Genomic DNA, 26,653 nt, shown 5'->3' with positions numbered 1-26,653 from the left:
TCATTGATCTTGTCTTGATTTTTTCATTTTCACAAGGGGTTAAAAGATAAAAAAAAAACACTAAATGTGTAGCGCAATTTCCCCTGAGTATGGAAATACTCGAGATGTGGACATAAAGCGCCATGTGGGTGCAGGGTAAGCCTCCAAAGGGAAGGAGCGCCATTTGGTTTTTGAAGGCTGGATTTGGCTGGAATGGATTCCAAGGGCCTTGTTGCATTTAAAAGGCCCCTGTGTTGCCAAGACAGTTGAACCCCCCCCCACAATTGACTCCATTATGGAAACTACACCCCTCAGGGAATGTAACAAGGGGTGTAGTGAGCATATGGACCCCACTGGTGACGGGCACAAATGTGGAACAATATGGCGTGAAAATTAAATATTACATTTTTTACACTATAATGTTGGTTTAGCCTTAAATTTTTCATTTTCACAAGGGGTTAAAAGAGAAAAAAACACACAAAATGTGTAGAGCAATTCCCCCTGAGTCCGTAAATACCCCACATGTGGACATAAAGCGCCGTGTGGGTGCAGGGCAAGCCTCCGAAGGGAAGGAGCGCCATTTGGATTTTGGAGGCTGGATTTGGCCAGAATGGATGATGAACGCCATGTTGCATTTACAGAGCCCTCGTTCTGCCAAAACACTGGAAACCCCCCACAAATGACCCCATTCTGGAAACTACACCCCTCAAGGAATCTATTAAGGGGTGCAGTGAGGATATGGACCCCTTGATGACGGCCACATTTGTGCCGAGAAAGTGAAAAAATGAAAATTTTCCCTTTCACGTCACATTGTTCCACATTTGTGCCAGTCACCAGTGGGGTCCTTATGCTCACTGCACCCCTTGTTAGATTCCTTGAGGGGTGTAGTTTCCAAAATGGGGTCACTTGTGGGGGGTTTCCAGTGTCTTGGCAGCACGAGGGGTCTGTAAATGCGACATGACCCTTGAAATCCATTCCAGTAAAATCCAGCTTGCAAAGGACAATTGGCGTTCCTTCCCTTTGGAGGCTCGTCCTGCGCCCGCTTGGCACTTTATGTCCACATGTGGGGTATTTCTGTACTCGGGAGAAACTGCGCTACACGTTTGGTGTTTTTTTTTTCTTTTATCCCCTTGACAAAAATGAAAAATGAAGGCTAGAACAACATTTTAGTGTAAAAAATAGAATTTTTCCTTTTTTACACCACATTGTTCTGAAAATCTGTGAAGCCCCTTTGGGGTCCAAATGCTCACCGCACCCCTTGTTACATTCCTTGCGGGGTGTAGTTTTCTAAATGGTGTCCCTTTAGGGGTGTTTTTAATGTTTTGGCACCCCAGAGCCTCTGCCAACCTGAAGTGGTACGGTCAAAAATAACCAAATATAACGGTGGCGTTGAAATTCACTGGGCGCTCCTTTATATCTGAGGCTTGTGGTTGCGTCAAATAGTGCAATAAGGCCACATATGGGGTATTTCTATAAACTGCAGAAACGGGGCAATCAATATTGGGGTGCATTTCTCTGGTAATAGGTTTATCATTATGAAAGATATTGGATTACAATAAAATCTCTGCACAGAAAATAAAAATTTTAAAATTTCTTACACACTTGGCTTTTATTTCTGTGACTCCCCTAAAGGGTTAAAACACTTTCTGGATGTGCTTTTGCAGAGTTTGGGGGGTGCAGTTTCTGAAATGGGGTGCTTTGTGGGGTTTTCTAACATACAGGCCCCTCAAATACACTTTTATTAGGCTGGGTTCACACTATGTATATTTGAGGCTGTATTTGTGAGGCTGTATAGCAACCAAAACCAGGAGTGGATTGAAAACACAGAAAGGCTCTGTTCACATAATGTTGTAATTGAGTGGATGGCCATCATTTAATGGCAAATATTTGCTGTTATTTTAAAACAACGGCTGTGGTATTGAAATAATGGCCGTTATTTACTGTTATATGGCGGCCATCCACTCAATTTCAACATTGTGTGAACAGATCCTTTCTGTGTTTTCAATCCACTCCTGGTTTTGGTTGCTATGAGGACCTGACATGAGGACCAAATACAGCCTCAAATATACATAGTGTGAACCCAGCCCCCACCTGAACAGGTCCCTGAAAATATCTGATTTTGAAATTTTACAGAAAATTTGGAAAATTGCTGCTAATGATTTAAGCTTTCTATTGTCTAAAAAAAATGAAATATAGTTTAATAAATGCCGCCAACATAAAGTAGACATGTTGCTAATGCTATTTAATATATAATTTATGTGGCATAACCATTTTCTGTATAAGCAGGAAGGTTTCAAAATTGGAAAAATGCATTTTTTCACAATTTTTCACGTTATTTTGGTGTTTTTCATAAAGATTCGTTATGAGTATTGACTCCATTTTACCAGAAATGTGAAGTACAATATGTCACGAGAAAACAATCTCAGAATCAGCCGGATAGGTAAAAGCATCCCGAAGTTATTAATGACTAAAGTGACACAGGTCATATTCATAAAATTTGTCTCTGTCCTTAAGGCCATTTCAGGCTCTGTCCTTAAGGGGTTAAAGTGACTTTGTACCCACAATCTGACCCCCCCCCCCCCCCAAAGCACTTGTACCTTCAGATAGCTGCTTTTAATCCAAGATCTGTCCTGTGGTCCGTTCGGCAGGTGATGCAGTTATTGTCCTAAAAAAATTCCTTTAAATTTGAAGCACGTGCCAAACGGGAGTATCTGTGCCCTATTTTTGCACCACCCCTCCTCCCCCTTGCGTCCCTCCTCCCCACCCTCTTCATCATTAGGAATGCCACTGGAATATTTTCTCCATGCTGAACACACTGCACAGGTCCTTAACGATAGAGCCCATGTGCCGGGCTGACACAGGTGGGGAATAGGACGCAATCTGCCTAGGGCATTCCTAATGGTGAAGAGGGTGGGGAGGAGGAACGGAGAGGTTGTACAAAGTTAGGGCACAGATACTCCCGTTTGGCACGGGGCTTCAAGTTTAAAAGTATTTTTTTAGGACAATAACTGCATCACCTGCCAAACGCACCACAGGACAGATCTTGGATTAAAAGCAGCTATCCGAAGGTACAAGTGGTTTGGGGGGGGGCAGATTGTGGGTACAGAGTCGCTTCAAGTTAACTTCAAGTACTATGGTCATTATATTTCATTCTAGAAAAAAAACTTTTAATTCTTTCAAACTCATTATGCCTTTTAATTTTGTTTATTTTGTTAGCAGATTGCTGATATGTTTCTGAGGTTAAAACTAAAATTTTTCGCTTTCCAAGACCAAAAACAGTAGAGAAAAAAAGTGCATTTTAATCTATTGGCAAAGGAGTACCCTTGCCAAGAAAGGTATTGGCTGGGATTTTCAGAAAACTCTCTAGAAATATAAAAAAATTAAGAAAATGATCTTTACACAGCGATAAAACCGTTGCTGCCTTAGCATTACAACTAGAGATGAGCGAACCTCGAGCATGCGCGAGTTCATCCGAACCTGAACGTTCGGCATTTGATAAGCGGGGGCTGCTGAACTTAGATAAAGCTCTGAGGTTGTCTGGAAAACATGGATACAGCCAATGATTATATCCATGTTTTCCACATAGCCTTAGGGCTTTATCTAACTTCCGCAGCCACCGCTAATCAAATGCAGAACGCTCGGGTACGGATGAACTCGAGCATGCTTGAGGTTCGCTCATCTCTAATCGCAACCCCTCAGGTGTTCCCTGCATTGGTGCTGTTCCATACATTGTTCAAGTGATGCAAAGGACAATCACTGGCCTCCACAGTATTGTACTATACATGCAAGCATCACCACTGATAGCTGCAGCCTCACAAGAATGACTAATGTGACATCATCAACGCAGGACAGATGGGGAACGCTGAACAGGCACAGCATGCAGGGTCAGAAATTACATGACAGAAATGACAACCCCTATGTCGCACAGTTACAGCATGGCTGCCTTGACCTTGGTAAACCATGTAATAACTGTACATTATGCAGTTACAGGCAGGCTATGATGCTAATGCAGGAGCTGGGCTAGGGTCATAGATTGTAAGTGCAGGGTGCTATCAGTAGTCAATACATACTGTTAATGACTGACATCAGTAATCATGTTGATGTCAGATATTAACCTCTTAAATGCTGCAATCATGTTTCAGTGACAGGAGCAGCGCCAGATCCACTATAGTCACTGTGGACCAATGGTTGAAGATCCCTCTCTCAGTGCCGACTTACCTCTTGAAAAAGGCACATACAGTGCTGAAACATGTTGAGGAGAGCAGAACCAATGTTTTAATCTATAGCAGTAGAGGGATATTGACAATACTAGAGACTTAACTGCAGTGGGTCCGTTACCCATAGAATCGGATGGCAATGGCAGCCAGAGGGATCTCAATATTATGTGAATCATTGCACCTCTCCTCTGTGTACCATGTACTTTATCAATGCTATGCCTCCCTAAGCATTAAAACAACAAAATCCCACATAATTACCAGGTGCCATTTATTCTGGTTGCCATGCTGGAGAACAGCATGGGAATGGTGACCCTGAGATATGAAATCTTCAGCACCAGGGGAACAGGTGAGCTAGGTATGCAGGCTTTTGTTTTAAAGGAGAAGTCCAGCTAAAAATTTTTGTATTGTATTGTATTGCTCGCCAAAAGTTATACAAATGATCAATATACACTTATTACAGGAAATGCTTATAAAGTGTTTTTTTTTTTCCTGCATCAAGGCTTCACTTCCTGGATAAAATGGTGATGTCACGACCCGACTCCCAGAGCTGTGCGGGCTGTGGCTGCTGGAGAGGATGATGGCAGGGGGATGCTCAGTGTACCTCCGGTGTCCTGTGTCCCTCAGTGTCCCCCTGCCATCATCCTCTCCAGCAGCCAGAGCCCGCACAGCTCTGGGAGTCAGGTCGTGACATCACCATTTTATCCAGGAAGTGAAGCCTTGATGCAGCAGTAAGTGCAGGGAAAAAAGCACTTTATGTGTTTTTACTGTAATAAGTGTATATTGGTAATTTGTAATAACTTTTGGGGGGCAATACAATACTTAAAAAAAAAAATTCGCTAGACTTCTCCTTTAATGTATCATGCATTAACTATTTGGTTTTCCTGGAAAACCCCTTTAAAATACTTTTTGTAGCGGCACACGGCCATGTCTGTTACCCCCTACCTGCTCTGGGTCGCACTGTGCCGTTCACTGGCACCTTCTCTTGCTCTGTACTGGCTTTCTGGAGGATAGGGCTCCCTCTAGTGGCAGACATGGGCCTGTCCACCTGTATTTATAAGCTCAGCCCACAGGCTCTGGAATCTTCGGGCATGTTCTCCCGAGGGTGTATATAGTCTCCACCTCCTCTTTGCTTAGTTGTTTGTCAGTGAGCAACCGTGTTTGTGCTCCCTGGCTTTCCACCACTTCCTTGCGATCTTCTTACAATTTTGATCTCAGTCCATTTCTCCTTCCAGCTTAGCTTTAGTCTGAACTATATACTTACATTGCATCCTGCATTTCTACTATTGAGGAAGAGCACCTAGTCCCGGACTCCAACATTCATTCAGCTCTTCAGTCGTTGGTCACCCCAGTCCTTCTCTGAGGGTAGCCACCTGGAAGTTTCCCACAACCAAGTCCAGGCGCCGGTGGGAAACAGGAGCCTTTTAGACTCCACTCCTCAGAGAAGGAATGCCACACTCCTTGGTGATCCAGGGGATCCATCTCCTTGTGCTTGGACCATCCACTACTATATATATATATATATATATATATATATATATATATATATATATATATATTAAACTTACATTATCTGTATTTTTCATTTGCCAAAAAAGGTGAATTGTTTATTTGTATTTCAGTCATAGTTTGGATTTTATTTAAACTTTATTAGCACTAAAATAACATGTTCTTCTTGTTATCAGCCCGGGGCATTGATACACACATGCCTATTAGATTTCACACTTATAGCACACCCTCCCTGTAAGCTTGCATTCATTCTCAGGTCCAAAATACATTACAAGAAACACACTCAACTGTGTTTTATTGGCACTTTTCAGCACGTCTCGGATGGTTGAAATCACTTGGCCTTTGACTCTGTACCTCCCAGCCTACTCGCAGCATGGGTAAACAGCTTAATAAAAGGCATCCTGTCATGTCTTATTACTTAACAATAGCATCATTATCCAAGATATATGGAAAAGCCACCACATTTTAATTAAATAAATTTGTACGTCTCCAAATGGGAAAAAAGTACACAAGGCTAACAGTATTTCTACATACAGAATTCACAAAATGAATCTTGTTAATAAATGCTAAATGAATAATAACAACTATGATTAGAGATGAGTAATAACTAGAGATGAGCGAACCTCGAGCATGCTCAAGTCCATCCGAACCCGAACTTTCGGCATTTGATTAGCGGTGGCTGCTGAACTTGGATAAAGCCCTAAGGCTATGTGGAAAACATGGATATAGTCATTGGCTGTATCCATGTTTTCCAGACAACCTAAGAGCTTTATCCAAGTTCAGCAGCCCCCGCTAATCAAATGCCGAAAGTTTGGGTTCGAATGGACTCGAACCCTTTTCGCTCATCTCTACTAATAACGTAGCGAAACGCTTCGTTATCTCTGTACTCCGCTCATCAGCCTGCTGCCGTTTAATTGACTGCCATTCCATGCTGCTTCTCCCGAGGTGCTGTGAAAAGCTGTATCCAGTCCTGGGAGAAATTTCCCAGGATTGGGTCCAGCTTTTCCCAGCACCCAGGGAAGAGTGGCATGGAGTGAGATAAAAAGTAACTTGGCTGATGAGAAGATTGCAGAGATAACAGATAACAGATATGATGAAAATAAGGATGGTCAATATTATTATTAATAATAATATTTTAGGTCCTGGCACATACAATAATTAAAATAATAATATTAATAATAATAATAATAATACTTCCCTGATACTTCCCTCCCTTTACAGGAATATTCCTATTTGGCATTATTAAAGTCTCACAGGCCACCAAATTACTGAAATGTCCAGCTGATTAACATATGACATTTCTGAATGGTCTTGAACTGTGCATGGAACAGGTGCACCAGCATACATTGTACATCAATAGAGAATGCATGGTATATTACTATTTTCACCTTCCTGATCTCTGTATACACAGTGTTTAATGAACCCCTTTTATAATGTTCAGGAAGCTGCCATGATGACACTTTCCGCTTCTGTCCGGGTGATCATGTGATCGATAGGTGCCAAATAGCTGTAAGAGCTGCTCAGTATTGTTAGACTCAGAACTGCAGGATGTGTCAGGGAGCTGTATTCCAGGGGCAACTATACTGTGTATAAGATAAATATTTAAGTAAACTCAAAAATAAATAAAACATAATAAAACACATAAACATAGGCACCAATAGCCTAAACCATAGTTTATAGCCCTGTCCCTAAAACCCAAAATGATATATCCTTTATATAAAAATGATCATAATAATTCAAAGTGGATATAGGAAATATTTTAATGGTCGTTTGTGCAAAACAGAATTATTTTTTTTGGGGGGGGAAATTTTAGTATTTGTGCACATTTTTTTTTTATACCAGAAAAAAGAATAATGTAAAAATGACATATAAACAAAAGTACAGTAAATATCACAGAAAAAAAATATGCACAAAATCTAATTTAATAACTTTAAAGGAAAAAAAATAGAAATAAAGAGAACTAGTCGTACCCAAGGTTGGTTCAAATTTTATTAAAAGTTTGGTTCAGTGAAAACTGAAACCTTGGGCAATTCTATCCTGCTAAATAGCAAATGGAGAATGATCACATGACCTCAGGGTATTCTATAATTCCTTGCAAATAGCTCTTGCATTAGGAGGCAGTAAAGAGGTAATGCCAAAGCCACTCTATGCACATAGCTTTAGTAGCCATATTAGATAGAGGCATTGTTGGGAGAAGACAGAGGCATTGTTGTGAGTGACAGTGATCAGTAAACAACACAGAAAGGAGTAGGCCCACATAAACACAATAACTGTACTAAATGCAGCACTGTAGTTGTTCTGTCAGTCCCTCTGTACTGCCCCCATTCAGTATTAGGCCACACTGTTCAGCCCTCATAGACCCCCTTCTGTGCCCATATATAATAGTCATGTCCCCTGTACAGTCCCTGTATAGTATTTGTTCATATATTATAGGCCATCTCTTTGAAGCCTCTATATTCTATTAGCCCCCTGTGTGGAGCCCTATATAGTATTGGACCTCTTTGTGCATTCCCCATAGTATAAGGTCCCCTGTTCGAAGCCCTAATACAGTGGTGCTTGGATTACAAGCATAATTTGTTCCAGGATTGTGCCTGTAATCCAAATCACTCTTAAACCAAAGCAAATTTTCCTATAAGAAATCATTGTAATGCCGACAATTTGTTCCACACTCCAAAAATAATGATTTTTATATTCTGAACAACATGTAGAATAGATGAAACAAACAATGAGAAGAAGCTGAATATGTTATATGTCAAGTTACTGTACAGTAGCACTCAGCATGTGGTGTATAATGTACAGTAAGTGCATAAATCTGAAGAAGAAAAAAAGCAGCAGTTTGTAGATACAGGATGGAACTGCAGATCCCCCTGATGCAGTAGTGTAGTACAACAGGATAGAATAGAAAAGCAGGGCTGCTGTTAGAAGTCTGTGTGGTCACATGACAGCAATTGGGAAGGGTGTGTTTAGCATGGACTAGTCAGAAATTGAGAGAAACTTTTCTATACAGCAGTGTGAATAGCACATTATGGCTATGTTTACACTACGCAGAACTGCGGCCGTAGTTTTAAGGGGCGGAACATAGCCTTACTTTGAATGGGATCCCGGCTGGAGCGTACACACATCGTTTGCGCTCCGGCCGGGAATCCCAAGCGGCGCCGGAAAAAAACCTGTCAGTTCACACAGTGAAGCGAGTGGCTGCGGCTATGGGAAGCTCTGATGCGGGGGCGTGCTGAACGGCCGGTCTGATACCTAATGTGAACATAGCCTTTAGCAGCAATGTGTATAGCTGAGGGTGAGTGCAGGCCCATTATATTAGCAATGTGTATAGCTGAGTGTGAGTGCAGGCACATTATAGCAGCAGTCTGTATAGCTGACTGTGAGTGCAGGTACATTATAGCAGGAATGAAGAGGATGTGAAACACAAGGGCTAACAGTCTGGAAGGAGTATTAAGGAATGAGCAGGGCAGATGTGGGCACATAAATGCAGCCCTCTGTCCGGGGAGAGAGGGGTTACAACTATAAAGAGATTACCTCCACAGTCCTGTCCCCTGATACAAGCCCCAACCTGAAGTGGATCTGATATTGGAAGGTGAGGGTAGAGTACAGTGCTGTAGACCACGCTTAAACCCAAACAAATGCTCTTAAACCAAGTTACAATTTTCTTCTTGTAAAACACTCTCAATCCAAGTTACTCTTAAACCAAGGTATCACTGTACAGCTATTAAGTGACTGCATATTAATGGGACAAAGTTGAGGAAAAAAATTGCCATACAGAATTGAAATAAAACTACCATACACATAATCATACACTGTAGTAACTTCATAATGTTGTTTTAGTTCAAAAATTGTGCAATATTTATCCCATAAAAAGTACCACAAAAAATGTGCAGATGATACATCTGCCCCAAAATGTTTTTGGTCTAAATATGTACTAAATATGTACTCATTTCACAGAGCTGCATATAGCCTGTCTGAAGTATTTCTTACTATATGTTTTAGGTCCTGGATAGAGTTGAGCAAACTTTGAGCATGCTTCAAAGACAAAATCCAGTGCGTGGCATTTGATTAGTGATGGTTGCCTAAGTTGGATGCAGTCATGTTTTCCAGGACTGCATCCAACTGTAGCATCCACTGCTAATCAAGTGCTGCACGCTCAGGTTCGAAAAACTGGAGCACGCTGGAAGTTCGCTCAATTCTAGTTCTGGGTGATAAGTTTGTATCCTTTTACCTTTTTTCCCCACCTTAGACTATAGACTGTTGGGGTAAGTATATGTTTGCACTACATTTAGCAGTGATCTGGCAGCCTCCATTTTATACAAGTATTGACATATGCGTTAAACACATCCATAAAGCTCCATTCACCTTACAGTGTGTCATTTTAGCCTCCATTCAGGACATATACATAAGGGTTTTCTTGGATGGACAAAACGCAACAATCACTGAGCTCATCAAGTTCAGCACAAAAAAAACAAACAAAAATACAACAGAGTACACATTTAAGAGTCTCTATTGATACATTGCCCCAATGGATGGAATATCAAAGACTATCACACTTCTCCACCTGGCTTGATCCAATTAAAAAATGTATACTGTATGGGGACTCCCTCCGACATATATGTCTAATGGACATGGCTAACGTAGTGTGAACCTAGCCTTACATAGAATAATTACAGTGTTACCTTTACGTGACAATGTTAAACATTTATATTACGGTGTCTGCACTGGCATGCTAGAGCAACAGATTTTTTTTTTAATCCGCACAAAAGATTCTTCATCTTTCCATGTCACTTTAATAATACATTTAAAATAAAGAAAACTTCTTCATTTTTCATAATACTCGGCAGTGACTGTTTGTTTTTTCTTCTGACACATTGATAAATGATGCCCTTGTCTAGTAATATGTAATCCCTTTGCCTCGCATACACTAGACAGTAGGTATCCTGATCTCACTGCTTATCATTGTCCACACATAAGCAAAGAATATCGCTAAATTGATTATAGGATTGCCCCAGGTTCCCTGCTAATAAAAAGCAGCTGTACCATACCTTGTAAGGAATAAATCATCTGTGCAGACCACAGTGATCTTCGGCACTGACCACAAACCACAGGAACATGTGTGTGATCATACATTAAAACTGTACAACAGTCATTCTACAAACCGCACATTACAGAGAGCAGGGAAAGGCTATGTAAATATGGTATAGTTATGAAAATCTAGCACCAGACATACCAAGGGAGAAGCTTTTCCTGCATGTTTATATACAGATTGTGACACAAATTGATAATACGTTACTTTAGAACGCCGAAAATACATTGTTCTTTTCTGATGCCTTCAACATTTTTAATTTTTATTATCTAGAAACCACTTTATAATAGTCTATAATATGGCCCATAAAAGGAGTAAAGAAATGTAAAAAAATATTTTACTAGCAATTAAAAAAAAATGTTCAAATTCCTTAACTGTCCGTGAAACATAGGAGCCTGTCGGTAGAAAAAGCCCACCTGGTCCATCTTGTCTGCCCTTCTAGTAATACTTTCTTAGGATATGATCACACATAGTATTTAATGAGCGTTTAATTAGTGTTTATTGGTTTTTTTTAACAATAACAATATTTTTGCTGCAGTTCTGTCAAAATCACACATTAAATGCTATGTGTGAACATAGCCCTATTATCTTAGGATAGTTATATGTTTATCCGAGGCATGTTTACATTCTGTTATTGTAAATTTACCAACCACATCTGCTGGAAGTTTGTTCTAAGCATCTACTACTCTTTCACTAATGTAATATTTTCTTGTGTTGTTTCTGATCTTTCCCTCAACTAACCTCATATTGTGTCCCCGTGTTCTCATTTTCATCTTTCTTTTATTAAAAACACTTCCCTCCTGAACCTTATTTAGTCCTTTAACACACTTAAAGGTTTCGATCATGCCCCCACTTTCCCTTCCTTCCTCCAGACTATACAGCTTTAGATCCCCAAGTCTTTCCTGATATGTTTTATGCCTGAGTCCCTCCACCATTTTTCTAGCCCGTCTTTATACCCATTCTATTTTGTCAACTTCTTTTTGTAGGTGAGGTCTCCAGAACTGGACACAGTATTCCAGATGTGGCCTCACCAGAGCTCTATACAGCGGGATCACAATCTCCCTCTTCCTACTGGTTATACCTCTAGCTATACAGCCCAGAATACCAGAAATCACTACCTCTAAATCATTCTCTTCTGAAGTCTTTGCTACCCTGTTTCCCCAAAAATTAAAAAAAGTGTCTTATATTAATTTTTGCTCTAAAAGATGCACCATGTCTTATTTTCAGGGAATGTCTTATTTTTCCATGAAGAAGAATTAACACAAACAAATGAATATATAACCAGAAAACCCACTCCCTTAGCCGCATGGTGGCGGGTTCTTACGTTCGGGGGATGCCTTATTTTTAGGGGGATGCCTTATTTTAACCTATCCTATTATCCTCCACTATGCCTTATTTTTGGAGGATGTCTTATTGTCGGGGAAACAGGGTAAGGCCCCCTGCACACAGAGCAAGAAAGGTGGACAATTCCACCGCGGAATGGCGCCAGCCTCCGTGTCATAATGACACTCTATGGGAGGCTCGAGCGACTCCTTTCTCCGGATAATTCCGCCTCTCTTGCTCTGTTTGCACGGGGCCTAAGGCTATGTTTACACAACATTTTTTCAGTCCCGTTTAAAATTATGCCCGTCGTTTTGAGTCTAAAATAACGGACGTCATTCTGTCTGGCCTCCCCTTACTGCAATCACGGCTGTTGGCACATTATTTTAGTTTGGGGTTACTAATTGCACTTTGGGTGAGAATTAATTGAAAAGTCCATTTGATTCAATAGAAAAATGGAGAAAGAACAGCGACAAAAGAAAAACTATGTGTGAACAACTAATAAAAAATGTCCGCTGTTTGCAAAAGACGACCGAAAATAATTGTCATGATCAATATTTTGACGTCCTCTCTGAAAACGTCTGTTATTCAATACATTATGTGCATTGGACGTCCGTCTTTCCATTGACTTCAATGCATTGCACATCACCAACAAAATGAAAAGGGAAGGTCTGTCATATGTACTCACTGGCACACCAAACAAATAAAGAAGAAAATATATATCTTTATTTCACATAAATCAAAGTAACAAACATCACACTGGGACATAAACATTTAAAAACATCTTAAAAACACACAAATTCTAACTGTTTGATTCTCAGGAATCAAATATCGGTGTCAATATCGCTAGAACAGATGTGCGGTTTTGGTGTTTTTCCTATAATTAAAGTGACTGTACCACCAGGCCCAGGGGGCCGACCCACCCTTAGTGGGAAGAAACTCCAGCCCCTCTATGACCTAACTCCATTACAATAAATGGAACCCTATCATAGAGGGGCTGGGGTTTCCTCCCACTAAGGGTGGGTCGGCCTGCCTCCAGTGCTTCAGCCTGGGCCTGGTGGTACAGTCACTTTAAGCACCATTTTTGTTTCTTGGTTGCCGATGAAACCCTTGCCCATCACTCAATAGGCACATTTAGGTTGTTGTTACCTTGAACATGGTATCACATGACTGAATAGGTAGAAGGGGAAAAAATATTTTATTTTATATATATATATATATATATATATATATATATGTGTGTGTGTGTATATATATATATATATATATATATATATATATATATATACACTGTGTGTGTGTATATATATATATATATATATATATTTATTATTTGTATACTTTTTTTATTCTCTGGGTTTCTCTTTTATTTATTTTTAGAGTAATCACTTGCACTATAGTGTTTGCTCTGCATTGGGCCATATTCACACACTTGATTTGCTCATTGGAGTTTGGTGCATCTGTTCACACATCTAATTTATATGAAGGTATCTGTTTAGGTATATATGATATGTCCGGCTTTATTTAGTTGATTGCTGATGATTTACACATTTTAAAGTGACTGTACCACCAGGCCCAGGCTGAAGCACTGGAGGCGGGCTGACACACCCTTAGTGGGAGGAAACCCTAGCCCCTCTATGATAGGGTTCCATTGATTCTAATGGAGTCACGTCATGGAGGGGCTGGAGTTTCTTCCCACTAAGGGTGTGTCGGCCCACCTCCAGTGTCTCAGCCTGGGCCTGGTACAGTCACTTTAAGTATAATGGTAGCTGTAGCACGATCCTCATCGGGTTATTGTCAATAAAGTTATTCAATAAAGGAGTATAACATGGCTTGTCAGCTGCTCATGTGACCCTCTCATGTGCAGAGATTTGAGCATATGCAGTGGGATGTTTGATGGTACGGGCCATGTTAGTTATGGCTTCTCCCTTCCAGGTATGAGCGAACTTTTCAAAAGTTCATTCCGACCGGACTTCCAGATTTTTTTGAAAAGTTCAGTTCGACCGAATTTTGTATTTTTTTGGATTTCATAGTTTAAAGCATCTATATGATACGGGGGTAGTGTATTTGGTTGAATTTAGGGCTCTACATGTCCGTTACATCGTTATCTTTTCAATATCTCAAAGTCATTTTTTTTTATTTTTTTTTACTTCAATATTCACCATTACAGGGTCTATGCAGGAAAAAGGTCACAAATGCAATGAAGGAGCAACAGTAGTCATTGGAGGTTAGTGGGGGTCCAGCAATAATCATTTGAGACTAGTACAGGAGCATCAGTAGTCAACATGAAGGCCAGGCAGGAGCAACAGTAGCCAACATGGAGGCCAGGCAGGAGCAACAGTAGTCAACGTGGAGGGCGGGCAGGATCAGCAGTAGCCAACATGGAGGCCAGGCAGGAGCAGCAGTAGCCAACATGGAGGCCAGGCAGGAGCAGCAGTAGCCAACATGGAGGCCAGGCAGGACAACAGTAGCCAACATGGAGGCCAGGCAGGAGCAACAGTAGTCAACGTGGAGGGCAGGCAGGATTAGCAGTAGCCAACATTGAGGCCAGGCAGAATCAGCAGTAGCCAAAAGGGAGGGCAGGCAGGATCAGCAGTAGCCAACATGGATGCCAGGCAGGAGCAACAGTAGCCAACATGGAGGCCAGGCAGGAGCAACAGTAGTCAACATGGAGGGCAGGCAGGATCAGCAGTAGCTAACATGGAGGCCAGGCAGAATCAGCAGTAGCCAACATGGAGGCCAGGAAGGAGCAGCAGTAGCCAACATGGAGGCCAGGCAGGAGCAACAGTAGCCAACATGGAGGCCAGGCAGGAGCAACAGTAGTCAACAGGGAGGGCAGGCAGGATCAGCAGTAGCGAACATGGAGGCCAGGCAGGAGCAACAGTAGTCAACATGGAGGCCAGGCAGGATCAGCAGTAGCCAACATGGAGGCCAGGCAGGATCAGGAATAGCCAACATGTAGGCAAGGGCAGGCACAGCAGTAGTCAACATGGATGCCAGTGAAGGCCCAGCAGTAGTCAAGATTGATACCAATTAAGGCCCATCAGTAGCCAACATGGAGGCAAGGGCAGGCACAGCAGTAGTCAACATGGATGCCAGTTAAGGCCCAGCAGTAGTCAACATGGATGCCAGTTAAGGCCCAGCAGTAGCCAACATGGAGACAAGAGCAGGCAATGCAGTAGTCAACATGGATGCCAGTTAAAGCCCAGCAGTAGCCAACATGGATGACAGTTAAGGCCCAGCAGTAGTCAACATGGATACCAGTTGAGGCCCAGCAGTAGTCAACATGGATGCCAGTTAAGGCCCAGAAGTAGTCAACATGGATGCCAGTTAAGGCCCAGCAGAAGCCAACATGGAGGCAAGGGCAGGCACAGCAGTAGTCAACATAAATGCCAGTTAAGGCACAGCAAGAGTCAACATAGATGCCAGTTAAGGCCCAGCAGCCGTCAACATGGATGCCAGTTAAGGCACAGCAGTAGTCAACATGGATGTCTGTAAAGGCCCAGCAGTAGCCAACATGGAGGCAAGGGCAGGCACAGCAGTAGTCAACATGGATGCCAGTGAAGGCCCAGCAGTAGTCAACGTCGATGACAGTTAAGGCCCAGCAGTAGCCAACATGGAGGCAAGGGCAGGAGCGGCAGTAGCCAACATGGAGGCCAGAGCAGGGTAGCAGTTGTAATCAGGTGACATGAGCAGCGGAAGCAGAATAATGAGGTCCATGGACAGGCAGAGGTGGCAGGGCAGCAGCAGCAGGAATGGTGGAATGACCAGTAAGGTCTAGTTCACATATAGGCCATAATAATCAACAGGACCAAATCCTACCCTGTGGTATCAGGAACAGGTGTCGCAAAGTCCTTATCTATCCATGTGGCGTTCATTTTGATGAAAGTCAGACTCTCCACACTATTACAGGACAATCTGGTTCTCCTGGGACTGACAATATGACCTGCTGCGCTGAAAACTCGTTTGGATGACACACTGCAGGCCGGACAGGAGAGTATGTCCAAAGCAAATTCAGCAAGTTGTGGCCAGACATCTAATTTTCCCACTCAGTAGTCAAGGGGTTCCGGCACGTTAGGTGGCAACGTAGAGTCCAAAAGCACCTGGACTTTCTGTTTGAGGTGTGCCTCCATGTCTTGATGCTGTGCAGGTGCCCCTGTTACCCCGGCCTGTGGCTGTATGAAAGCATGCATCACGGACATCAGGCTTAGACTGGTGCCCCTGCTCATGCCACCCAAGCTGCTAGAGGAGGATGTGGAGGAGGCAGCGCTGTAGGTGTGGCCCTGGTGGAAATGGCATTAATGAGAGCGTCGTGTTCCAAAGGCTGCCACTAACTGTGCATCCAGCTCCTCTCTATAATAATTCATTTTTTCCTCCCGTTGGGAAGGGTAAATGAATTCATACAGCTTGTTGCGATACCGTGGGTCCAGTAGTGTTGCCAGCCAGAAGTCGCCCCGTTGACGAATCCTTTGCAAGCGTGGGTCAGCCCGAAAGCATATCAACATGCGCTTAGCCATTTCCACCAGAGAGTGGGAAGGAGTCCCCGCCTCCGTCTCTCCACAGCATACTGCCAATGGGTACTGCCTCCATCCTCCTCATAGCCCTGCATATCCTCCTCTGGTCTGGCAGGAAGGCTCATATCCTTCTCCTCCACCCGTCTCCCCTAAGAGTTCCTGTGCTTACAAGTGCTCCTCCTCCTCCTCAACTTCCTCTACCTCCTCCTCCGCCAAGCCTTACTCCAGTGACCCAGGCTGCGACAGTGACCAGAAAGGTGGCCTCCTCAAAGGGTCGTAGCAAGCGGCAGGTGTCACGCATGAGCTGCCACTGCCCAAGCTCCAGGTTACACAGGGGGGTCGCCATGTCCGCCTGCATCAAGAGGAAATCAGTCAAAGCCTTCCTCTGCTCATAGAGCCGGTCCAGCATGTGAAGGGTGGAATTCCACCGTGTGGCTACATCGCAAATGAGACTATGTTTGGGAAGACCATTCCTCTGCTGCAGGTCGAGGAGGATGTGGTGAGAGCGACTTGAATGGCTGAAATGGTTACACAGCTTTCGAGCCATAGACAGCACAGTCTGTAAGTTAGATGAAGACTTAGGTTTAAAACATGTGCCATACACGGGGCGTGCCTCATACCTCCTCGACGCAGCTTGGACAGAATGTTGCTCCCATTGTCACTTACCACTGTCCCAACTTTCAGATGGCGTGGAGTTAGCCACTAGAGGATTTCCATCTCGAGCAGGCAGTGCAGCTCTTTCTCTGTGTTTCCTTTCCCCCAGGTAGGCTAGGTGCAGCACAGCGTGACACCTCCGTGCTACACCCAAGTGGTACAAGGGAGAAACACTGGCGTTAGAGGAGGCTTTGGACCTACTGGAGGAGGTGGTGGAGGACCGCGACACAGGAACCCTGCTGTGACAACGGGGTGATGTAATCGTCCTTCCCTGGCCAAGTTGCTGGGGGTCCGCCGGCCATATTACATTTACCCACTGAGCAGTAATGGACATATACTGCCCTTGCCGGTAATTACAGCTGCAGATGTCTGTGGTTAAATGTACATGTCTGCTCACTGAATGGCTCAGCGAGTAAGCAACCTTTTCACGAACATAGCTGTACATGGCCGGTAGAGCTGTGTTGGAAAAATAGTGTCGACTCGGCACCTTCCACCGTGGCTACACACACAACATCGGTTCAGGGAAACGTGCCGAGTCGACAACTTTAAACGGCAGAGCCTGGAGCACCAGCAACTTGGCCTGGTGGGCGTTCAGCTTGACTGCTTCGGGATTGCTGGGTGCATACTGTAGGTCTGCCTGCGGTATAGGGACTCCATGATGCCAGGCTGCCTACTACTAGCAACACAGGGGCCACCAGCTGAAGATGGGAGTGAAGCCACACTCCCTTCCACAGAGGAGGTCTGACTCTGTGAAAGGCCCCCCTGACTACTGCTGCTTCCTGCTGCTGTTGGTCCTTCTGTGACCCACTATCACCCCGTTTCTCCCAGGTGGAAAGGTGGTGGCGCTTCATATGGGCAGCCATGGCGCTGGTGCCAGGATGGCAACTCTTGCCTCTTTTAATGCGCCTGTCACACAGGTGACAGATGACCACATAGGTATCCTCCTGGTACTTTTTTTAAAAACTCCCATACAGGCGAGGTGTACAGTCTAGTACCGACAGGCTGCGAGGATGGGCGGGCGCTGCCGATACTAGGACCTGCAGTGGAGTAGGGTTCCCCAGTGGTCATGTGCTTGTCCCGGCTACGCTTCCGACTTGTTAGTTGAGTACTGCTGCCTGCCTGCTTTTTAGTTGTGGCGGGCCTGCTGGCGGACGGATTCCACTGCCACTGGACCCTCTTCCTGCACTACTTCCTCTTCTGCCTCTTGAGCCAGACTCTCTGCCCTGCCCTCTGCCTGAAACTCTTTGTGAGGTTTCCTGCTGCCGCTGTGCCATGACTTTATATTCAAATTAGGATTTCTACACTTGGTAGATGAGAACAGTATTTTCTGTAATACAGTCTAGCAGGCGTCCCACTTTAGTACTTGTCTATCTGTATAGCAGTTTTTTGTTTACAGTTTTATGCTACACACATGCACCAGGTATATTTGTCTCTCAGGATAACACGTATGTGATAGACACTATGACAAGGGCCCAACTATAGGAATTGTCTATCTGTATAGCACTTTTTTTTATAGTTTTATGCTACACACATGCACCAGGTATATTTGTTTCTCAGGATAACACGTATGTGATAGACACTATCACAAGGGTCAAACTATAGGAATTTTCTATCTGTATAGCACTTTTTTTTTATAGTTTTATGCTACACACATGCACCAGGTATATTTTCCTCTCAGGATAACACGTATGTGATGGACACTATCACAAGGGTCCAACTATAGGAATTGTCTATCTGTATAGCACTTTTTTTTGTTTTATGCTAGACACATGCACCAGGTATATTTTCCTCTCAGGATAACACGTATGTGATAGACACTATCACAAGGATCCAACTATAGGACTTGTCTATCTGTAGAGCACGTTTTTGTTCCGCGTACCCTTTGCTCTTCTATGCCTAATCTATCTATCTATCTATCTATCTATCTATCTATCTATCTATCTATCTATCTATGTTTCGCCCTCTATATATTTCTCTTTCAATCACTATATGTTTCTCCTCTCCGCTTTCCTAATCTTTTGGTCTTTGCTTTTCTTCAATATCTTCTCAGTAGTCAGTAGTACAGCAGCACCAGCAGCGTTTTGACAATGACAAGCTCTGTGCACTGCTAGTCTCCTTCCTCTCTCTCTTTCTGCAGACTGCGTTGTGCGGTCATGTGGCCGCTCCTATTAAAGCAATACCGACGTCAAACAGGGGGTGGGCTACTGCAAGATCCCTGCTGATTGGATGTGTTTCGGGCATCATGGGAAAGCGCGTTTCCTGCCCGGAACACTTTCTGCTTTCTAAAATGGTGGCTGCCATTTTAGAAAGCAAGAAAAAAAAAATCGGAGCGGACTTCCAAAAATTGCTCATCTCTAATAATATGTTTAGCCACTAAGGTGACCGTCGCCATCTTGTTTGTTGATCTCCATCTCTGGCATGTTGCACGGGCCCAGGTATGTTCTATTATCTCATTATTTTTCACATATATATCTGGTTTCAACAATGAGGCCATTAACCCCTGAGGAAGTTCCCAGTGAGGAACAGAATGCGTGGGAAGCAGTGGACCTCGACATGGACCTCAACATGGACCTCCTGACAATTTGGTGATATTTTGGTCATTCTTTGGTCATACCTGCCCTTGCTTGTTTTGCCCATCTTTTGGCAGTTTTTTTTACCTCATCATTATTGTTTACAGTAGTGGTGCACAGTTATGACACCAGATTCATTGGTTAGATATGGTCCTTGCCATTTTTGCTTGTCGGAGTGTCCTGGGCCCCCTTGATATATTTTGTGTGGGGTTTTTTTAGATGAAATAAAGATATATATTTTCTTCTTTTTTTCCTTGTTCGGTGTGCATATGACAGGCCTTCCCTTTTCGTTTTGTTGGTATTATTCATATTCCTGACATCTTCTGAGCACCCTGTAATTTTGTCGGTGCATCTACCACATATATTTGTCATTGCATTGCATAGCAGTCACTTAAATCGCTGCAATAACGGATGTTTTTTAAATGGCAAAATCAGCCACCTTTTCTCTATTTTTGACGTTGTGTGAACATAGCCTAATGCAGAACTGCCGACATGATACTTGAATACAGGATTCCTTCTCTTCAAGTGCATTATTTTATTACATTATTTGGTTACACAATGCCATGTTCTGTACCTAAATAAATGACTTTTTGTGTGACAATATTTAGTACTTGCTTATTTTCTTAAATACATGTATGATGTACATAAGTGGATATTGTGCAATTGCATTGCTTTATATTGACACATATATGTGAAAAAATTTAAGAAAACTATTCAAGTAAAAGATAGCAGTATTATCAAGGGCAATCAACCCATATAACCTATACAAATAAGTCACTTAAGGACTCATTTAGCAAACAACAATCAATGATTTTTTCTTTTAAATTATAGGCCTCAAATGCTGATGGTTCTGGTTCTTACGAACCCAAACCTTGGCCTAGCTTGCTCTAGTTATAGATTAAACTTGATGGACTTTTTTCAACCTTATTAACTATGTAACTATGAAAAATAAAATGAAATAAATTCAAGTACATTGAATGGTTACCAATGTAAATGTAAGCTTATCCTACAAAAACACCCTTACATAGCTCTGTTGACAGAAATATAAAAATCTGACTCCTAAAATACCTTAATGCAAAGAAAATGTAAAGTGTTTTATTGTGAAAAAAATTGTTAAACGTTAAAAAAAAAATCTTAATATATCTGGTAGTACAGAATGAATTCAACATGTATGCATGGTGAACCTTGTATAGAATATAATCTGTAGTATTCCAAGTGAGTGGAGCATGGGATCATGAGTTTGAAGAATGATTCATGTTTTGCAGCAAACAGATGAAATTTGGCGTGAAATGAGATGGATCATGGATGCTCTTCAGTATGCTAGATATAAACAACCAGTAGCTGGATTGCCGATCACAAGATTTCTGGACCTCTCAGAAGAACAAAATCAAAAGAAAAATAATTCTACATCCTCTCACCTAGACTGTCTACCTTCTCCTTCACCATCACCAGAGCTGCATCGGAGGAAGACTGCAAGTGGTAAGATGATTTTTGGTCACTTACTCTTCACAGATAGATGGAGATACAATATTCATATTCGGGTTACAACAAAGTCTTAATTATCTATCCTTTTATTTATCCTCTCAACATTTCAGTACATTACCTCTCTTACTCTAGCACCAAGCCTACAAATGTAGGATCTAGCTTTTCCCAGCTTAAATTATCATGAGGGATGGGTGGAGCGCAAGATCCAAATGGGAGCAGCCACTCCCCCACATAAAATATAGAAATTCAGGAAATTGGCCAGCACATCCAATAAAAGTAATATGACTAAGCATATTTATTTTAAATTAAGGTATATTACTTTTATTGACTGTACTCACTAACTTTAGCATTTCTATATTATATGTGGCTTCTGCCCTTTGGATCTTGTGCTCCATCCATTCCCCCATTGGTGATTTAAGGTGGGAAAAGCTGGATTTTACAAGTCCAGAATTTTAGGCTATGGTCCCCTTCAGGAGTCTTCAGGGAACCATCAGGATTTCTTTCCACTAATCAGTATTTATTTTCAGGAATGCCTTCAGGATTTCCTGATCAAGAAAAAAAATGTATTGTTGCGTCCAGAATTCTTTCTGGATGAGCATCAGGAAAGTGTCCATAATTCTGGATGTTCCTATAGACTTCTATGGGGACACCCCAGATGGAATTCCGGATTAAAATAGGACAGGTTCTATCATAACCTCTATTTCAGAGTTTGTGAGAGCACAAGCACGTGTATAGTATATATGAACTTGCATTGCCTTAATCTTATTATTCTTAATTTGTGTGTGTGTAAGCTTCTGCTTGTAGCTATGTTGCCACTTTGGGAACATATCAAGAAGCGGCCATCTATATCAACATATCAAGAAGGATCTTTAGAAGCGGCCATCTATATAACGAGACAGCCACCTTCCCCCAATATGTACCTGAAGTGGGAACTTAGCCTATGGCTAGGTTTACACCCTGTTTTTTTTTTTTTTAGGAAAATAACGGTCGTTATTGATACCTAAAATAACAGCTGTTATTTTCAGTCTTGATGTCTATGGAAACAACAGCCATTAGATCACACAACGCATAGAATAACGCCCGCTGTTTGCAGCAGCTGTCAAATTAATGTTCAGGTCATTTATTGGTGACCATTGTTTAGCAAGCAACGTTTTAAGTTGTTCACACACAGATTTATTTTTTTTGGCCATACTTTCACTGTCTTATCAACAATATTTAATTGACCTTAAAAATAGCTATAGCCTTTTGGGTATGGCTATTTTTAAGGTCAATTAAGGGGGACGTAATTTTTTTCTTTTTTTCACTGTCCTTTCTCCGTTTTTACTATTGATTTCAATGGACACAACCAAAAGCCAATTAGTCCATCTAATGGTCCATTTACACAGAAAGATTATCTGACAAATTATCTGCCAAAGATTGAAGCCAAATGGTCAGGAATGGATTTGAAAAGAGGAGAAATCTCAGGCTTTCCTTTATGACCTGATCTCTATTTATAGTCTGTTTCTGGCTTTGGTTTCAAATCTTTGGCAGATAATCTGTCAGATAATCTTTCTGTGTAAAGGGACCCTGAGCTAGAATAATGTACCAGCAGCTGTTATTGCACTGATGGGTGGCCAATCCTCAAAATAACAGACATAATTTTGAACTCAAAATGATGGACATCATTTCAAAAAATTATACACAGACAGTGTATAGTTGTGTAAACACAGCCAAAGAGTGTTGAACGCGGCCATCATTCAACTTACACTTAAATAATGTACCAACGCCCGTTATTGCAATGACGGACACCAAAGTATGATAAACAACGACTGTTTGGTACTCAAAATAACTCAAAATAATCATGATTTAATAATTTTTTAAAGAATTTTTATTGTGGTTTTATATCTTTTCATTTTCCTCTTGGGCCATAGATAGCTTTATATAGCTTTGAGTGTCATTTTGACAATGTGACCAGTGTCTAAATTTTTGAGAATTTGTTTGTTGAAACAACGAAAATCTTGACACAACCAAAAACCCCTGGAAGTAAAACCGTTAAAACCCCTAAAGTAAATAAGTAATGAACTGTTATGAATATCTAGCCATTTGGTGGCTATTATGGATTCACCAAAATGTCCTTTTCTGTCACATATCTGATTTTTTTATTCTGACCTTATCTTATCTATTAAATCGATACGATTTATATAGTGTCAGTTTATTGTGCGTAGACTTTAATCCTCTAATTTCCCGCAAATTTCCCATCTCATACAGCAAAACTCTAATGAAGAATAACAGTGGGTAGCTGTAGTGTATACAGTAAATGTTACAGGCTTCGCCACTTCAAACAAGTCCAATTTACCACTAAGTCAGTTTAACCAGAAAACCACTAAATGAAAACCCTCCCATCTAAACAGTTCCAGACAGGTGGTGGAATAAGTGTGAGTGCAATCAACTCATTCTGGATGTCTATGGTTTGGAGCAGAGCATGAAAAAAGTGACAATTCCTCTTAGAAGCTAAAATAATGCCCCATGGATCTGCTCCAGTGATCTACTTTAACTTGAGAAGAAGTAAAATGGGCTCATGGTAAAGATTGGGTGTTTGCTTATTTATATTTTAGGAAAAGCTGGGATTTATACATAGTTTGTACATGGTTCTGTGCACCTCAAGTTGTTTGCTTTTACATTCCTTGATGTGGTTGAAATAGGTCACTTGATTTAGCTGTAAATGTTCTGGAGGTTTGTGGTTTATCCCCCCCCCCCCTCTCTCTTTTTTATGTAAGGACTTGATTTTTCTTTGTACTTTGATAATAAAGGAATTGATAGGAATGCAATAAAATACAGACAACAAACCATTGTCAATGAATGACTAACAAAGCGAACATTACATTAGCCATGTTTAAAGTAGTTCTTAAATTTTAGTAAGCGCTAAAAATGCTTGGTATGTTCCTCAGCCTTGTTATACATGGAGAGAAACATAGAAGAAATATTATTCTTAACCCTTAATGTCACATGTACCTCATACATCATGGCGGCACAAAGGGGTCAGAGAGAGGTCTTGCCGGGACCCTGCTCTGAACGGCACGGCTCCCAGCTGCTATAGTCAGCTGGGGAACACCTTTATTAGCCGGGGTTTGCCCCTTAACGGGCTAATAAAGTATTTGAACACTGCTGTCAAACCTGACAGCTGCATTTAAATGCTCTGAAAAGCACATCCCTGGTGTCTAGTGGGTCGGATCCATTCCATCCATTCTCCTGCCCAGGCCAGACCTTAGGACCCCAATGACACTGATCCCAACACAGCAATCCATTGCTCTGGGCTCCAGCAGCCCAGAGCAATGTATCACTGATCTCATTGATTAGTGCTATATATATATATATATATATATATATATATACTGTGTATATAAATATATATATATATATTCACTGATATCATTGTTCAGATATATATATATATATATAAATATATATATATATATATATGTGTGTGTGTGTGTTGTATAGTATATACATACAGCATTGATCTCTATGAGAGATCAGTGCTGTGTATATAGAAGTTTTATTAATAAAAAATCCCCTCCCCTAATGAAAGTTCAAATCACCTCCCTTTTCCCATTTAATAGATAAAAATAAGTAAATAATCAATGAAATTTGGTATCACTGCGTAATGCGTAATTGCCCAGACTATCAAATGATCACATTCCTGATCACGCACGGTCACAGAAAAAATTGTAATAAAAGGTGAACAAAAAGTTGCATATATACAGTATGCAATTAAAGTGTTATATGGACCACGTGGGGAACACGTGGCCTGACCTTAGAAATCACATTTGTTTTCCTCATATGCATGGCCAGGGGCATGTGCGTTCCTTACTTGGTGAACAGATGGTACGAGAATACACTACAGGCGGAAGGAAACCCAATGTAGGCAGAATGATAGTTTGGTCAGTGGAAAATCTTTGAGTCCTGGAATTAATGCATTCATGTCTGTTGCTATCATGTTGGTGGCATAAGAAGCCCACACAATACTAGGCAGGTGGATTTAAAGTCATAACTGATCGGTGTACACTGATCAGTGATCACATATACAGTGTTTGGGTCCTATTACAGGGAGCTTTAAACATGAAAATATGCCTGATTCGTCCGATTATCGCTCTGTGGGAGACAACGATTAGATGATAAAACCATCATTAACTAATTGTTTCTTTAGGCACAGGCTTAAAATCATTGGTCGACGACCGCGTATCTCTACGAGTAATAGCTATGCGCGGCTGGTGGCTGATGATTGCCCAAACAGTTAATACTTTACCTGGCCACACTCCCAGTCTTCTCCTAAGTTCTGTAAGTTTCTTCACAGCTGGCTGTCTGAGCTGACAGGTCGCTCAGCCAATCACTGGCCAGGAGCGCCGCAGCCAGTAATTGGCAGACGGCCTGTCAGCTCAGATAGGCCGCTCTAAAGCTGCAGTGTGCAGTACTGGAACACATACAGAGCAGAGGGGAAGACCAGAAGCATGGACAGGTAAAGTATTAACTGTTTGGGCAAGGGCTGCATGGACATCGCTATCGATGTTCGTCCAGCCCCTGCTAAACAATTATTGGGCCATGTAATAGGCTCAGTAAATGAGCGCCGATCTAACAGATCCCAGATAGGACCCTTCGTTTCTGAGACAGGACTGTGAATTGAAACTACAAAACATCAAGCACAATGGCACTTAACTACTAGACACCAGAGATGTGGCCAGATCAGGATTACAGGTACATGGCTACTAAACTTTTAAATACCAAGTCTTTATCACCAGACCTGTGCAATGTACAGACTATGGCTATGTTCACACAATGTTGAAATGACAGCCGCTTTAATTGGACAGACATTATTTAATGCCAAATAGCGGCTGTTATTATAGAAATCATGGACATTATTACAAAATAATAGATGTTATCTACCATGAAGTGACGGACATCTAATAAAAACGGACAGAAAGCCAGGAAATCACTGAACACACACCTAACTCTTGTTCTCTGCTTGCTCTACAGTATGTATACATTATGGAAAGCTTCAAAAAATATTATTATAGCACAGGAGTTTAAAAAAAAGGCAACTACTTTCTTACAAGACTGCACTAACATTAATTTTAAAAATATCAAAAAGAAACACAGAAAAAAAAGCTTGTTTAGTTCAACTTTAACTACTCTCAAGGAAAATTATGAGTGCTTACACTGACACTAACCTCTGCAAAGCAAATAAATGAGGTTAAGGCTCAAATATATGCATAGGGTCATATTCACCTGACATATATCTTAGTGTTCCTTTATACCATGGGACCTATTGGTCATGTACATAACTGT

At 41.7% G+C, this 26,653-nt stretch overlaps 1 protein-coding gene across 1 annotated transcript in view; it reads left to right on the top strand.

The window, feature by feature from the left end:
• Positions 1-26,653, top strand: part of ANKFN1 (ankyrin repeat and fibronectin type III domain containing 1) — a 288,330-nt gene that overhangs the window by 234,837 nt on the left and 26,840 nt on the right. The window contains exon 16 of the mRNA XM_069953139.1: positions 21,112-21,325. Within this exon, the coding sequence (XP_069809240.1) occupies positions 21,112-21,325 (214 nt within the window). The remainder of the gene's footprint in view (positions 1-21,111; positions 21,326-26,653) is intronic.

Source organism: Dendropsophus ebraccatus, chromosome 14 (assembly GCF_027789765.1).
Source record: "Dendropsophus ebraccatus isolate aDenEbr1 chromosome 14, aDenEbr1.pat, whole genome shotgun sequence".
Lineage (NCBI taxonomy): Eukaryota > Metazoa > Chordata > Amphibia > Anura > Hylidae > Dendropsophus > Dendropsophus ebraccatus.
This window is presented reverse-complemented; position numbering and strand designations above follow the sequence as displayed.